This window comes from Limulus polyphemus, unplaced genomic scaffold, assembly GCF_000517525.1.
Source record: "Limulus polyphemus unplaced genomic scaffold, Limulus_polyphemus-2.1.2 Scaffold577, whole genome shotgun sequence".
NCBI classification, from domain to species: domain Eukaryota; kingdom Metazoa; phylum Arthropoda; class Merostomata; order Xiphosura; family Limulidae; genus Limulus; species Limulus polyphemus.
In genome coordinates, this window is record NW_013666187.1 from 462614 (window position 1) to 479823 (window position 17210).

At 32.3% G+C, this 17210-nt stretch overlaps 1 protein-coding gene across 4 annotated transcripts in view; it reads left to right on the forward strand.

Annotated features, from left to right (window-relative positions):
* Positions 1-17210, forward strand: part of LOC106459220 (lysine-specific demethylase 8-like) — a 33016-nt gene that overhangs the window by 8399 nt on the left and 7407 nt on the right. The window contains exons 1-4 of one of the 4 annotated variants that reach the window (XM_013918825.2): positions 9700-9766; positions 11196-11395; positions 14841-15031; positions 15646-15792. In XM_013918825.2, the coding sequence (XP_013774279.1) occupies positions 11221-11395; positions 14841-15031; positions 15646-15792 (513 nt within the window). In that variant the 5' untranslated portion in view covers positions 9700-9766; positions 11196-11220. Of the gene's footprint in view, positions 1-9699; positions 9767-9788; positions 9945-11195; positions 11396-14840; positions 15032-15645; positions 15793-17210 lie in introns of those variants that run through there. The other 3 variants (XM_022385662.1, XM_022385663.1, XM_022385664.1) reach the window with 3 other exon arrangements.

The following is a 17210-nucleotide window of genomic DNA, read 5'->3' on the forward strand; positions in this document are numbered from 1 at the left end:
AATTTTCGGGGGGGGGGGACAAGGTAGTGTGAAATTATGAATTAAAAAATATTATATTCATATGCTGAATGAATAAAGAAGGATTTATGTTTCTCATTTTCCAGGGGGCAAGTACCTCCCCCCCCCCCTGCTAACGCCCATGGCTGTGGATAAACAGAGCGATGGGTGAAATCTCACTATTTGGTCAGATAAGAGCACTCGAAGAGTTGGCAGTTTGGCACTTCGTGCTGTTGAATAGCTGTCTTCCCTATAGTCTTTCACTTCGAAATTTGGGATAGTTATGCACAGATAGTTTTCGTATTATTTTGCACAGAAATTCTAAAAACAAACAGCTAGTTGGTCACCCCAAGCTAGCAAAGCAGTGTAATGACAGAGATGATCAAGAGGCGTGTGACATTACTGACATCATGGATGCAGATGAATAATAGTAAAATTGCAAATAATTCTAAGTTTGGGACTATATGCATAAATATGGACAGATTTTGAGATAAAATAAGGTTATCGACCATAAAATTGAAAGCAAAACTACCAGAATTATAATTGTATGTTTCTATATATTTACTCCTCCTAATCTCATTTTTGATCTTACATATAAATTAGATAGGTAGGTAGACAGTAAAAAACTCAAGTTATCAAGACAGAACTTTAAATATTGACATTCTGATTTATTCTATGCTTAAACATTCCAGGATACACTTGGAAAAGTTGAGTAGATTTAGTTAGTCAAATGTTTCATACATACTTAGTTATTTTAACTCTCAGATGATGACCTGTTTTTGCCTACTCCACAGTGACACTGGGGGTCTTTAAAAATGATGATGTTTTGATTGACCCTAACCATATAATGCATACAAGTATTTGTTATAAATAACACCTTCTTGATTGCTTGCAATACGATCTATTACATATGGAGTATTTATATAAAAATAACATCAAAACGAAAACAAATGTATTTATTTACGACACGCTTTTTACATAGTCTTTGGATGTGATTTACAGCAGCACACTTGCATTTTATTGTCCTTTATTCATGGGCATAGATAACATGTCTCTGCTTTCGTACTGTGACTCCAACTAATTCCATTTTACTCCTGACTCCAAGACTATCTGTTATTGTTTAGATTGTTTACATGTACTCATCTAGTACATCTCACCCAAGATTATCAATTACATCATCTTCTGAATCAACACAAGAAATATCATATGGATTGACATTTCTCCACAATCAATAGAAACTTCATCAGATTCACTCCCATCAATTAACTCCTTCAAAACTGTTTGAATATCAGTAAATATTTTATTAAAAAGATAAGTTTGGGTATATTATTATCAACTTGCTAAATAAAATACAAACATACCACTCCCCTCAATTTTTCCCATCGTAATTCAACTTATCTTTGCGAGGATTATTTAAAAGCACAAACATTTCCTACCACTTTGGTGAAAATAACACAGTTCTTTTGCACAACAGAATTCACATAGATCTGAGAGTTTATTAGTTCGAGTCAATTACTTTACAACCAATGCTCTTGATAATCTCTATGCTTAAAACTTCACATCTCTCGAGGTACAAACACCAATGACACTATTTATTTCTAGTTTTAATGCTTTATATAAATAACTTATCTACCTTTTCCAAGTAATAGGTCATTACTTTATGTACGAACAAAAAATATTATTTCTTGAAATTCTAAGTTACTCCAGACAGATCTTCACTACACGTTCGTCATTTCTAATACATGCTAAACCTAATTCCAAATGTAAACTGCTAAGATGGATATTATTGTACTTGTTTTGCCGCAAACAGAAGTATTCTTTGATTGTAGAATCAACGTTATACAGCTAATTCTCAAGTAATTTCTTTTGTTTTGAAAGACAATCACAAGTTCATTGAGAGATATAATATGGTGATTTATTGAAGAAATACAAATTGACTTATTGTCATGAAATTACTTGAATAAAAGTTCTTAAATCATACAGAACCTAATGAATTTTTACTTATTTCAGATACTAATACAAGTATTCTATTTTAAAACAGTCGTCATTTCCACGTGACCTATTTCAAATCGTACTCAGGTTATGTAGTTTAAAAACTCCTACATCAGCATAAGGCAATCTTAAATACATTAAACATCAATCCCACACAGTAATAACACATGAGTAACTATTACTATTTTGTCCAGAATACTGCTCTACAAAAACTCGTACTTTTTCTTTCGAAATTTTGTAGCCGTTTTGCCATCTGTCCTCCAAGATTCTGAGAATTCTATAGAGTTTTAATGATGTAAGAATATACTTCTTTCTATCCAAATAGAAGCAGAAATGACTCACAGGATGGATAATGTTTAACAGCTTTTTGTCTTTAATACATCCCTTTCCCATAAGTTCTTGGACTTACTGAATGAAGCAATCGACTTCTTTTCCTGCCAATTATCTATATTAACGTATATCCTTAACTTTAGAATCACTGACATCTACGTTTAAAAACGTGACTGGGATAGGCTGTTACTGATATCAAGATTAGGACATTTATGGGTTGGATAACTGTGCAATGTATTCCACATAGCCACCAATTTCTGTAAGAGTTTTGCTCATTACCATTTTTTCTTGAATTTGATTCATGACACGTCCTTTGGGATGAATCATCCTAAAATATATCGTAAATGTTCACACTAATAAATAGCAATAATTATAGGTTCCCTATGGTAGGATCTTTAATGGCGATAGGGCTAGTAATTTTAGAATGACATCAAGATGGATAGTTTGATAGTCTCTTTCCATTTAATCCCAAATTAATCCACATCAAGGTGAGCCCTATATGTTTTTACAGTAACTTGACAATATAGTTAGTTGTTTTGTTGTTGTTTTTTATACTATAAGTCAGGAAGGTAAAACGGTCTTGCTTATCTTCTGACTCCAAAAATGGTTGAAGTTGTGAAGGCGTGTAAGGTAACTACATTGTCCATGTTGATGCTAATGCTCCAGAATAACAGTTTTGGGGAATGGAGTAGTTAATCATTGGTTGAATTTTCGTTGTATTGGTTAAGAGAGATGAAGGTTGTTTAGTAGTCAGACGTGTTATTTGTTTTTGAAACCAGATCATGTTTTTTTTAATATCTTGTCAGGGCCTTTTCTGGCCTCACATGGCAATGTTTTCCTTGTAATTCACATCCCTTCTAGAGCTAGAATTTTTTAACAATCTAATGAGGAACAGTTGCAGTTTTTAAATCAATTACTTTATATTCAAGAATATTTTCTTGAATGTCAACGAGTCTTATATTTATGAGTTAAAAAATCTGAACATCCTAAAAATTGTCAACATTTTATCTATGGCTTCTTCTGCCTTACTCTGCATGATGGTGATATGTACACCCAAAGTATTTTAACCAGTGTTTTCACATTCATGATAATTTTATTTTTCAGTTGTTCATTACATTAGTGTGTTTTGCTTACCAATTTTTACTCAGACTTTTCCATTTTTTTCTCTCTTTTCGATAATGTTTCTTCATTTCCTACCATGCTCTTCCAGCGTATTTCTAAACTGCTTGTCACATTTCTCTGTCAAATTGTTTTTGCTTTTATCTTTGATTCTTATTGTCATTGTTGAAATATTGTTGGTCCTTATGTGTGATTCACACATTTGTAACCATTCTAAAGTATAATTCCACCCCTGATACAATGTTGTGAACTAGAATTTCAAGTGAACTCTTTGAGGATTTAAAGTTGACATACAGATTTATTCAGGAATAAAAACTTGATGATTTGAAAAAAAAAAGACTTAAATTAATAACATTGCAACAATTTTTCATTAGTAGAATATAAACATGCTAAAGTTTCATGTTCGTGTGTATTAATAAAACAACCACAATTCTTACTGAGTCAACTTCCAATCTCATTCTGAGTACTTATATCTTACCCGAGGATGAATAACTCAAAAATATTTATTCTCTCATACATTATTCATTCAGAGCAAACATGGGATTAATCGCATTTAAAAGAACTACACTACAGGTTCGCTTAGAATATACTTCCTCCATACACCGTCTAATGGCCATGATTATACAGTATTGCAGTTTTAAGTAACAACCTTCTGCAAGGACGCAAGGTCAGTATTAGACCACACATCTTGACAAACATCCCAGACCCTCCACTGTACGTGATCGTCGCTTTCACGTGCAAATCAAAATGCCTGAAGTCCATTGGAACCTAACGAGAAAATGGGTGCCAACTACCTTACAACGATAACAGAATTTTACCGAAAATATTTCAATTAAGAAGGTTAAAATCACTTTAGCCTTCTTAATTGAAATCCTTTATCTAAATTTCTGTTATCCTTATAACACAGTTGTGCCCATTTCCACCTTCGTTTCATTATAAATACACTACATCATGGCACTTGAAACGCAAGCGGCCATTGAAAAATCCAACTTTTTCGGCCATCTTTCTCATGAGGACAGTCGTTGATTTCGAGATGTTCACTTACTGTTTACGAGCATTTGTCAACTTTTATATTTCATGTTTATTCATCAAGGTATATACTTATCTAACACAGTTGGTGCCCATTTCCACCTTCGTTTCATTATAAATACACTGCATCATGGCACTTGAAACGCAAGCGGCCATTGAAAAATCCAACTTTTTCGGCCATCTTTCTCATGAGGACAGTCGTTGATTTCGAGATGTTCACTTACTGTTTACGAGCATTCGTCAACTTTTATATTTCATGTTTATTCATCAAGGTATATACTTATCTTCAATGTCTTTTAGGTAGAAATATTTTTTTTTGTAGCCATGTTATACACTTTGTTGATACAGTTTGTTCTTGATCATCTTTGGTTGTGGTTTCAGAACCAATTGTTCTCCTAAACGCTCTGATGTACTAGCTTTTCTGTTTCCATTGAAAACAATGAAGGCTCCCTTCTTCAAAGTGTTGTGTCCTTTGGTTGAACGTCATTTAACACTCTCGCTATATGAATATTTTTCTTTGGAGAAGCTTTCCACGTGTATATCCATTCCTCTATCTATAATTATGACAGTGGCTCATTGCACTGTCGAATGGTTGATAATTATACGTGAACCAAGTGTATAAGTATTAAACAATGTCGCCCGTGGCACAGTAACTCCTGCCTGCTATAGCACTCCATTGTAATCGTATATGTAAATCGTTCTTACAAACTGCGATTAACCCTCTATGTTTTTACTTCTAACTTTGTCATTTCTTTACAGAGTATTACTTGCAAAACCTCGAAACAGTAATACTGATTTCACTTTATATTATCTTTTCTTTCGTGTCGAAATATCTGTTTATAAACACTTTAACGGTGCGGTAATACGCAAATCTTACGCCTTTTAGAAGTTTACGCTATTCATCCTTTAAACGTACTTGGCATGGCCTAGTGGTTAGGGCGCTTTCCTCGCAATGTGCGAGTCGCGGGTTCGAATCCCCGTCACCGAACATGCTCGCCTTCCCAGCCGAGGGCGTTATAATGTGCTGTATAATCCCACTATTCGTTTGTAAAAGAGTAGCCCGAGAGTGAGTGGTGTTGATTAGCTGCTTTCCCACTAGTCTATCACTGCTAAAGGCCCCCAGTGGCACAGCTGTATGTCTGCGGACTTACAACGCTAGAAATTGGTTTTCGATACCCGTAGTGGGCATAGCACAGATAGCCCTTTCTGTAACTTTGTGCTTCACAAACAAACTGCTAAATTAGGAACGGCTTCAGAGATAGCCTTCGAGTAACTTTGCGCGAAATTCTATCCACACAAACATCTTCTGAAACGAAGTCACAGCTGAATCAATCCAAAGTCATTTTATTATTAATTATATTTATCTCACACAGTAACGCGGATAGCTTTTTCTGTAGCTATGCGCAAGTATCCGAAACAATCAATCAAATCTTACACGACCAAATAGTAGGATAGTAGAAAGATCGTTTTGGTGACAACAAAACGTAAACCTACTAAACAAAGCTGTTTCAAATTTTATCAAATCTGTTTGTTTGTTTGGTTGTAATTAAGCACAAAGTTACATAACGGGATATCTATACTCTGCCCACCACAAGAATCGAAACCAGGTTTCTAGCGTTGTAAGTCCGCAGACATGCCGCTGTGCCACTGGGGAGCGTATATATATATATTTATTGCGCTGAATGATCTAGGTTGGTTGTGACATAAGTTTCTATTAGTTTGAGACAAACCTTGAACCCTGCCCTACTAATAAGATGCAGGGACCTCTCTATAACGACAACTACTGCTAATACCAATGGATTAGGTTGTGATATCTTCAGATAAACTGAATTAACTTAAGCCTCATATCGGATAAGTCCGCTAAATAGGAAATTCCACGAGATACAATACTGTGGGACAGTGCTGAATGTATGGCGACTGAGCTTAGATCTAGAAATAACTGGACTGAATACAAAGTATAAGACTCTACGAACACTCTTTATTAATACAAAAACAAAACTATTGTATGTCTTTTACGTAGGCAAGTCCATGATCGTCTCTACTACATCAGTGTATAGGACTCGCGTTTTCTTCGCTGGGGACGAATTCCTGGAGAATCACATACAATTAGAAACCAAAAGAATTAATTAAAAACAAGGTTTCCAGCTTGCAAAAATACTCGGTTCCTTTGCCTTTGATTGTGTCACCATGTGACCAGTCACTTTCTCACGAGATTCTTTGACTGAATCTTACAGACATCAACCAATCGACCAGCAACCAGCTACAGCATTTTGACAGGCAGAGGTGGCGACATCTAATAGGGAAATACAAAGCCACAATGCAACACTAGTTCTGAGAAACCTTAACGGTTTTATGCTAAACTGATACGTATTCAGAACTAATAATAAATTCAAAATAAATATAATTTTACAGGAAGAGGAAACTGATGGGGTATTTCGATACCACAATCTCTGAACAAGTAACAGTTCATTCGACTACCAAATCCAAGATTATTGGGCAGCACATACTAAACTGTAATACACTGTGAGAAAACTTGACCCAAAAGTTCGAATTGGGAAATACTGGGCTATTAGCATGCATGCCTAAGCCATTTTAAATCCATTTTAAAACTCGCAACCAGTGATGCGTCAGAAAAAATAGACATTGCAAGTCATAAAAAACCCGAAGTTTAGAAGAAAAATTGTCAGGTTAATGAAACCTGCTATTTATGATACTACAAACTCATAACACTACACAACTATCATGATAATCCAGCTATTGCTGATTCGAGCATTTCGAATCAAGGAAATGTTAAATGTTTAAAGGAAATTTTGCTCGAATTCCGTATCGCTGTTGGGAAGAAAGTTCTGAAAAGCATTTTTGTGCATTCCTGAAATATGTTATTTTATAGTTATGAAACTACTGAGATTCAAATCTTTGGGTGTTACATAAGATTTAACATGATTAGGGAGGCAGGAGTGAAGTTCGCCCATACACGAAATCGACAAGGGATTTTACAAGTAGTACTTAGTAACAGTATAAACTTTTCCAGAAATTACCACTTGTATAAAAGTATAAAAAACTTAATATCTAACTTCAGTATTATGGCTAGTGATAATTATTGAAATATTTACCATCGTTATTGTTATCTTGTGTTAATTATGTGTTACTGTAGGCTTTAAAACAAAACGCCAGTACTTAAAGCTGAATGAATATTTTAATACTGTAACTATTAGTACATTGAAAAATCTGGGCTATTGTGTTACTCTCCTGCAAGGTCTCACATCTTGTGGTGTTGTCATGGTAGAACAGGTTAACGGGTAAAATGCTCTAGGTTTATATCGAGAGCCAATGGAGCTTACAGTAGTTGAAAAAGATGAAAACCCTGAATGATAATTGTACCAAGAGGCGACACTCGATAAATAACTACAACAAAACAAAGGCTTACTACATTTCTACAATTATATGAAATATTATTTTCCACCATGAATGTCAGATATGTGCTTCAGATTGAATCACTTTGGGTTCATGGCTTTCATGTACACATGATACCAAATTCAATATGCAACATGGTTTTTGTCTTTTCTGTGCTCTTTAAAATAATTTTCCCGTTGTTTTTTTAACGTTTGATATATATATATATATAAATTTTTATTAAGATAATTTTTGCATCCAAATACGATAACAGTATTACAGAAAGCGCAAAAAGCAGTCGCATTTATTCTTGCTGGCTTTTAAAACATCTGATATTCCTGTGATTTTTTTTACAAGACTTAGTATCTTCGTCATTTTCACTCTTTATTTCTTTGGTTGTTTTCATGAAATTTCAGAATCATCCGAAAACATGTGAAAAAAAAATCGTTAGTAAACGATTTACTTTACATTTAGCTTAAAAAATGTAAGATATACTGAACTTTTTATAGTTTATTTTGTTCAATCTCATAAAGTTAGATATTGACACAGTGGTTGGAAATTACCATTTGTGCAATTTTTTGTATTATCCACGAAAAATAGAAACTATGAAACACTGGTGCAATTTAAAATCCTTTTCTTTAATTAAGAAAAACCTAAACGGGGAAGTGCCTATTGAGACAGAAGAGCCACAGTAAGAGAAAACTAAAACTGTTAAATTTAGAAGAAACAAATCAATATATATAAAATATAAAAAAGAGTTATGGGTTGAAGTTTTGTAAAAAACCTTGGAAGCGAGCTTTTAGCGAGCTTTTGTTCACCAAACTCCCCCTTCACCATAAAAGAAAAGCAATAACACATGGAGAAGCTAAAGATGTTTTTCAAGTACACTCTCAAAATATCAATAAGAATGGTGCATGTTTAAATTAAAAATGACTGATAATATGAGCGTTTCTCACCCACAAAATCATAGCTGGCTTTTATATATATATTCGATTTTAATCATCGAAAAAAGTAGTATCACGCTAAAGTTCATGGCTTTTATATATATTTATGACAATCATATCAAACGCTTATTTATTTATTTTTTACTTTTCAGTTTATTTTCCACATTATGACTTTATCACAAATCCATCGATTTTTCACATGTACCAGAACGTATTTTTTTAATTACATCATACAACCTAAAAAATACGGTATAAACGCCGAGAGATTATAAAGCACCCAGAAACAATAGACTCAGTGATAAGTATGCACGCTTAAAACGCTAAAAACCAGGTTTTGATACACGTGGTGGACACAGCATAGATAGCTTATTGTGTAAATTTTGCTTAATAATAAATAATTCTTGAAAATTAATTTGAGAATTGTTTTATCTCATATTAGATTCACAAGAAATTGTGGGACTTATTTGGGTAATTTCTAACCTAAAACAACAAAATTATCTCAAAGTAGATTTTAAAAAGGAACAAGTCATATTTGTTAGAAGAAACCTCTATAAAAAATAAAAACAAGGTTAAAAACTAGTGCCTAAAATATATTAACATTTCTTTCTTCTTTAACGTTGTTGTTTGTCTTTGACATATGGAAATTTGAAGATGGCTTCGAAAGTGCAAGTAACTTTTTAGAATTTTTTATTTCCATTACAGCTTAAAACTTCTAGATTTTACGTCTCCTAGTAGGTAAACGACTTTGAAGACAGGTCTTTGTTCTTTCTCATAATAAGACAATGTTTTTATTGATATTTTAGAAATATACAATAATATATATATATTAACGTTTATTTTATTCTTTATTTTGCTTTCCATAAAATTAATGTTTGTTTTTTAAATCTAAATACAGCCCAATTGCATCACACCTACTCGGGAGTTCTCGTTCGTAGGCCAACTAAGTGTTATTTAATTTTTCGGTAATATAGTTGTTGTTGTTTTTAACTTTTAATTGCATTTCTCATACTAATCCGACTTATAATTTGGTCAACTCCAAGTCATTTTACTTAAATGACGAGGGTTAAGATTATGCCCAGTATATTTTTTATTTTATTACTGTATACATTTACACCGGCCATTCACGTTGGCACACTGGTTGTGAGTATGATGGCCGAAAAAACAGATTTCAAATTCAAATGAACATGTACACTTATCTTATAAAATTATACTTGGGAGAAAGAAAACCTATAATTTAGATGTCTTGCTATAATTATAGCATAAAACTTACTTGTAAACTTTTAATTGAATATTTATTTATATGAAACTGATTTGTAATTGTTTTATGAGGATTTATGTCAAAATGCGATTTAAAATTAAATTATACTTTATAATTATAGGCACTTATAGTTTTTATTGTTGGAATAGTAATTAGTATTACTACTAATACATTGCTTTTCTCGTCAACTTACAAACTTAGTAACATAAGCTGCATTTTTAAAATAAATTAATTTGTGATAGTAAATGTAATAACATTCCTAGCTAGTTCACATTACCATTGATTTTTATTTATATATTGCCTATATAATAGAGACGGACAAAAAATAGTTTATACTTTAAGTTATAGCATGATTGTCTGAATAAAATATCAATAATCAAAGTCAGAACTAAATTTTTTAACTAACTTAATTTTTGATCACTGAGATGCAGTTGTTTTGTTTATCCCTTACTCAGCTGAAGTAAGTTGCTAAACAGCTCACTGAAGCTGTAATAACTTATAATTAACAACACATTACCATGTGCAACAGCACTAGGTAAGCCTTTTGTGGGACAAATGATTTAACATGTTATTCATCTTAGTTTGTTATTTGTTTTGCCCAAAACAGGTTTTTGAGTTGATTTTGAACATGCTTGCATCTACCTTAATTTTTATTCAAAGCTAAGAAGATATAACACTTATCATTCATTTATTGATGGAACTTTTAAATTAAAATACGATTTATAACTTTATTTTATTGTAGCTTGTTTGTTTTATTTTGTGTTTATTTTCTCTGACATTGAAGTAGAATTGGAATATACAATGTTGTCCTGTATTTGATAGAAGTTGTTTAACTGAATCTATACACATTACGTTTGTATAAACTTGTATTGGAAAATAAATCAAAGCTCACGTGATAATAAAGCAAAACATGAACATAATAATATGAAGCATTTATTAGATGTTTCAAGATCTTCAAAACTCCATCTTCAGTACTGAATAAATGCTTCATAGTATTACGTTCATATTTTGCTTTATTACTAAGTTATGTTTTCCAAAAAAATGAATCAATTAATAGCTCACTTGGTATATAGCTTTAAAACAAATATACATTTTTCTTATTATATAGACGTATATAAATTTGTTTTATATAGGATGGAATAATTTCAAATTATCCTGATGTTTGCGAAAAAGAATCTTCCGCAACACATGAAACAGCTTATACCAACAGACAGAAAGCATTTAATGCTAGAAGGGAATGTTCAGAGAACAGTTGTTGGGGAGCCCATCATGTTTCTTCTAAATCAATGTGTTGAAGGTCTTTACACCCCAGTACAAGTAACTGAAACTGAAGGTAAGAAATAGAAGATTAATTAATATTATGAGCAGTTTCTAGAAAGCTGTTAAGACGTAGATACATATATATATATATATGAACAGTGTAATTCCAGTATGAAAAAAATAATATTACAACAGTTTCAAAACACCATATGCTATTAGCTCTACAAGTGGGACTCATGAAATTATCAGCCCTTTTATGAGAGGTATTGTGTCATATGGTATGAATATTTTATAAATTGGTAAATGTATATTTTTGCATAGAATAGCATGGAAACTAACTTTAGTTCTTACTACGGGCTATTATTGTTTAAAGTTGTTGACTGGTTAACATCACCTTAGCCTTACCTGTATTATAAGGCAGCATGGTCTTCAAGAGAGGTATCAGTCTCTAAACTCGCAACAGAAAATTTAAATGAGTTCAAGAAAAAGTTTGGAAGAATACATGAGTAGTAAGGGGTAGTTATAGTTGGAAGCTGGAAGGGACATCCTTGATGGGCTAATAAGCTCTTTTTTGTCCCCTAAAAATTTCAGACAGACAAACTTGTAGATGTGTTGATGGTGATAATAACATAGGGAACACAATTCACAAATTCAAACATATTGATCATAGTCACTTGTGTAACATATCAAACATTAGATCAGAGGAATGCAGACAAATTCTAATGGTACAGAAATCTTAAGATTAGCTAGTTCTGTGTTTAAATGTGTAATTAGATAAGTCACATAGGTTTTTCTAATCTGGTTTATGTACACAAAATTTGCTGATGTTTGCAATTTTTGTGGGGTCATGTGTTTATCACACTTTTGGAAAGGTCAGTTATTTCAGAAACAAGCAGTGCTGGTTCTAGGGTATAAGGCAACATAATCATTTGTTTCATATCCATTCAATAAATCAGTAAATTAGAAATTGCTTTGCTATATTCCTGAAATCATTGTTAGGAAATAAAAATAACCATAAACAACAATTAAAAAACAAAAACTTATAATTATTGTTTGGAATTATACTTCAGACTCTTCATCTTCTGGCTGATCAGTCTCTTAAACTATCCAAGCAATTTGCTGTTACTAGTGATAGGGCAAATAGGATTTTAGATTGTAACTACAGAAATATTCAATACAAGATTTAAGAGGATATAATGTCATTGTATAGGCCAATGATTAGGCCACATCTGGAGTACTGTATTTAGTCTTAGGCTCCTTACTTTAGAAAAGGATCAGAGAAGGGCTACTAAGAAGATACCTGGGATGGAAAAGTTGTCCTACGAGGATAGATTAAGATCTCTGAACTTGTTTTTGCTTGAAAAAGAAGAGTTAGAGGGGGATCTGATTGTTAAGGTAATTGATAGCTTTGATGCATAATCTTTTTATGTATTTAATGATGAGAATGGTATCACTATGGCAATGTAAGAATCATCTTCAGCTAAGACAGCTTTATTTTTCTAACTGGTTGGCTGGACTTTGAATGGAATTGCTATCAGATATGGTAGATGCAGTTTATTTAGGGTAGTTTAAGGGAAAGCTTGATAAATATTTGAATGATAAGGGCAGGCTTTGAGTTTGTGTATAGTTTAATTTAGTGGATGGCCTTATTGGAGCAAAGGTTCCTTATTGCCTTTAATATTATGTTATCTCTAGATTCAGGTGACAAGAAATAGTTTATCTTTGATAACTACACCAAGTACCTTCCATATCAGTTGCTTACAATGAATATGACTGCTGTAGTATTCTCAGCCAGATAAAAGATGAATATAAAAATGATATAGTATTAGACCTGTCAATTCTGAAAAAAATGAAAGCACTTTAAATCAATTTTTCACTGCCCATCTTTTAAGTATATGCTTGGGTTATTGAGGAAATTTCTTGAATATTTGACTAAGTGATATAGATACTAACAGCATTGCCTGGTTTTTTTTTTAAAAAAAACCTACTCTCTCTGTTGCCCTGTTCCATATTTTGATAAGTAAAAAATATTTTGTGAATTTATAAAAACAACCTTAGGTTTGATTTTCGAAAATATACTACAAACCTGTTTTAATCAGGACTTCCTTATGAACAATGTTTTCTTGTTTTTTCTTCACTGGCAAGGATAAATAGGCCCTTATTGTTCCCCACTCTTGAGCATCCAATGTTGAGTTGTCCGTATGAGAAATATGGTAACGTCAATTCAAGTCCCAATACTTTCAGAGACTGGCCCTGTGCCTTATTGATTGACATCGCAAAGCTTAATTTAACTGGGAACTGCAGGTGTTTGAACTCGAAGGGGAGATTGGTTGGAATTATGGGATATGTGAGATGAAAACATGTTCCCCTTTGTTGTTCCCCAGTAATAATTTTATTTTATAGGCTAGGTCTACTGTTTGCTTTTTCACACACAACATTTTAATTGTGCATACATTTCTTTTGTGTGTGAGGTTAAATATATGATTTACTAGTAGATGTAAAATTAATAATCAATAATTAAATAGGCTTATCTATTCTAATGCTGATAAAAAAAAAATTTCCAGGTTCAACCCATCTTTCACCTCATGCAAGCGCTCTGCCAGTTACGCTGACTTGACTTTAATCTCATTGTACACAATAAGTATTATAATTTAAGCCTTAGTCTTTTCTTGTATGTCTATTTTATGGCAGATGGCAAAATTGTATTTTATAGGCTAGGCCTACTGTTTGCTTTTTTTCACGACATTCTAATTCTGCATACAGTTGTTTTGTGTCTGAGGTTGAATATATATAATGTATTAGTAGATCTATAATTAATGATCTATAAATAAATAGGCCTATCTATTCTAATGCTATATTCTAAATTAAATGTTAACTGAAACATACCAAGAAAATGTTTAGTCTGCATAGAATCACAACCATGTAAAGCATGTTGAAGATAAAATTACCGGTTTGGCTAGCAGACAATAGACATGTATATCAATGAAAAATTGTCGTTTTGTGCATCTTCATGTGTGGGAAGTGTGATCTGCACAGTTAATGCAGTGGACAAACAAATAAGCAAACAAACAGAGAGATTTTGAGTTTTATTTATGGATATATATACACTCTAGTTTATCCATTCTTAATGTCATGTCAGTTACAAACAGTGATACTAGAAATTGATCATAATGATTATAGCCATATATAATTATATATATATATATATATATATATATATATACACACACACATACAAATAAAATATTTGTCAATTTATAGTAATCTTTTATGTTCATTGATAATAGTCCCAGTGAAAAGTTGCTGAAATATTGTGTTTCAGTCCTAACTTTGCATTCAAATTTTTTGTTTTCACATATTTTTGAGTCCGAGTTTCTTTGCCAAAAAACCTGTACTACCTAATCAAATTTATTTTCAGGTATCAGAAATTTATCATAATTAGTGAACTTGGTACTTTTTTTTAGGCTTATATACATATTAAATATTAGGTGAAATGATGAATTTTATTTATTCATTAGATGAAGCAGAGTGTTCAACAGCAGAAAATGCACATCTTGCATCCACAGCCCAAGTCCTTCTGGATATTACATGGGAAAAATTAAACACAGGATATTGGAAGGATGTAGATATAAGCTGGAGATATATATACTCGTATGCTTCCCTATTTAAAGTACTTTTTCTTTGTTGTGATGAAACCCAAACATTCCAGGTAAGCATAATTTACTCTTCTGCTCTTATTTAGATAAAATAATCCATACTTTATAAAAATATTCATGGTAGTAAAAAACAAACAGGATCAAAAGAGTTGATAAATCATATTAAACAAACCAGTAGAACCCTTGCACTTAGGTCTATCTATCAGATGTGTTAGTATTCTCTTAGTTTTTTATTTTAATCTAATAAAATTGTTTAAATGTTTAAAGCCAGCTTTTTGTCCCTATGCTGAGTTTTGGTTTGATAATTCTAGTCGTGATAGTGGAACTTTAAATATCTGTCTATGTGCTTAAGAAATTCAGAACTGACTAGATAACATCTTCTTAGAAAACAATTTTTTTACATTACTTGACTTAAAAATAAATTTGAATCGCATGCGATATCAAAAAGTGTGATATTTTTCTGTAGATGAAATATTCACATTTTAACCAGTACAACAACTCCATATTTTTTGTCATTACAAAAGATCTGCTAATTTCTAAAACAAAGGTATAGAGGAGAAGTACTATCTTAATCTGTATGGAACTATTAAAAAGTATGTGGATTTTTTCATGGTATATTTGCATTAATTTAAGTCTTAAGTTTCGAAATATTTTATTTTGATTATAGGAGCTTATTTATACCTGTGATATGGGTATCATTATGGGAGCTCCAATCTTAGATGGTCTACTGAGTAAAGTAGCTTCTGTGTTGTGTTCCCTGAGTAGACCAGACAAGGAAATTCCTAAAAGTTTAAGTGATTTAGAAGAACCAAAGGTTAGTTAAACTTTAATTTTTAAATTTCAGAAAGGAGAACATATTTTTTTTCACCAGATTCAATCTTTCAAAATGTTTGTATGTTCTGTAATGAAACTTTTTGAGCTCAGAAGTTAAGGTGTAGATTCAGTAACGTGTGCAATTTATAACCTATGGAGAAAAAAGCATATATTTATTCAAAGTTCATTGTATAAAAATGGCTGTATGGACAGTTAATCTGTCTGTGTTGGCTCAGGGTTTGCAATATTACCGGTGGTACCAGTACTCGAGCCTCTTTATTCACGTGACTTGAGCAGTTAAAAATTCAACTATTTTTACCAGTGTGTTCTCGTGGGAAAATTGTTCTTCATATCAAACCAGATTGTCAATTATCTGTAAGTCCATGTGGTATAACAACTATGGCAATGATTCAGTTGAAATCTTTGCTTTCTATTGGTTATAAATTTAATGGGAGTTGGCCTCAGAAAATTCTATTAGCAAATTGTAAATGAAATTGTAGAAAATATTTTACATTGCATTTCGTAGTTTTCTGGGGGGGGGGGGAATCCAGAAGAGGAGACAGCTAAAGAACAAATATCCAAATTCTCTCACTAGGGAAATATGAGGATGTTTTTAAATATTTCCTTATACAATTAAGAACTTAAAACTTATATAATATTAAAATTTGATTTATTATCAATGGTTTGATGTTAAATTTGTTCATATATCCTGATAATTAAGTAGTTTAATTAAATTTTGAATGTAACTCACTAAAACGTTATGACATGTGCAGTTTGACCTGCCTGCATGTTAAGGGTTAATCATGCATGCACCTACCTAATGTGCAATCAGTCACGTAGGCACATTCACATTCTCTTCTAGAGTGTGAGAGTTACTAGTTTCCCATATTTCATGCTATTGGAAATTTTCATGGTGAGATTTGCTTATCGACTGAAGTATGAACTCAAAAGTACCACATCAAACATTTATGATTCTGTGAAAAGATGGAACATGTGATAACAGATATTATACTCAACATTCACATTCTCTTCCAGAGTGTGAGAGTTACTAGTTTCCCATATTTCATGCTATTGGCAATTTTCATGGTGAGATTTGCTTATCGACTGAAGTATGAAATTAAAAGTACCACATCAAACATTTATAATTCTGTGAAAAGATGGAACATGTGATAACAGATATTATACTCAACATGTGATATACTATAAACCAGAAATATGATTTACACATGAATCACTAAACAATATAAATCCTTCTGTAAAGCAGCAGCAGCATCCTCACAGCCAGCAACACCCAAGACCTTAATGTCATCAGCAAATTTATATAATTTATTGACCATTCCTTCATCTGTGTTATTGATGTAAATAAAAAAGAGCAAAGGTCCTAAGACTGAGCCCTGAGATACCCCACATGTGGCATTA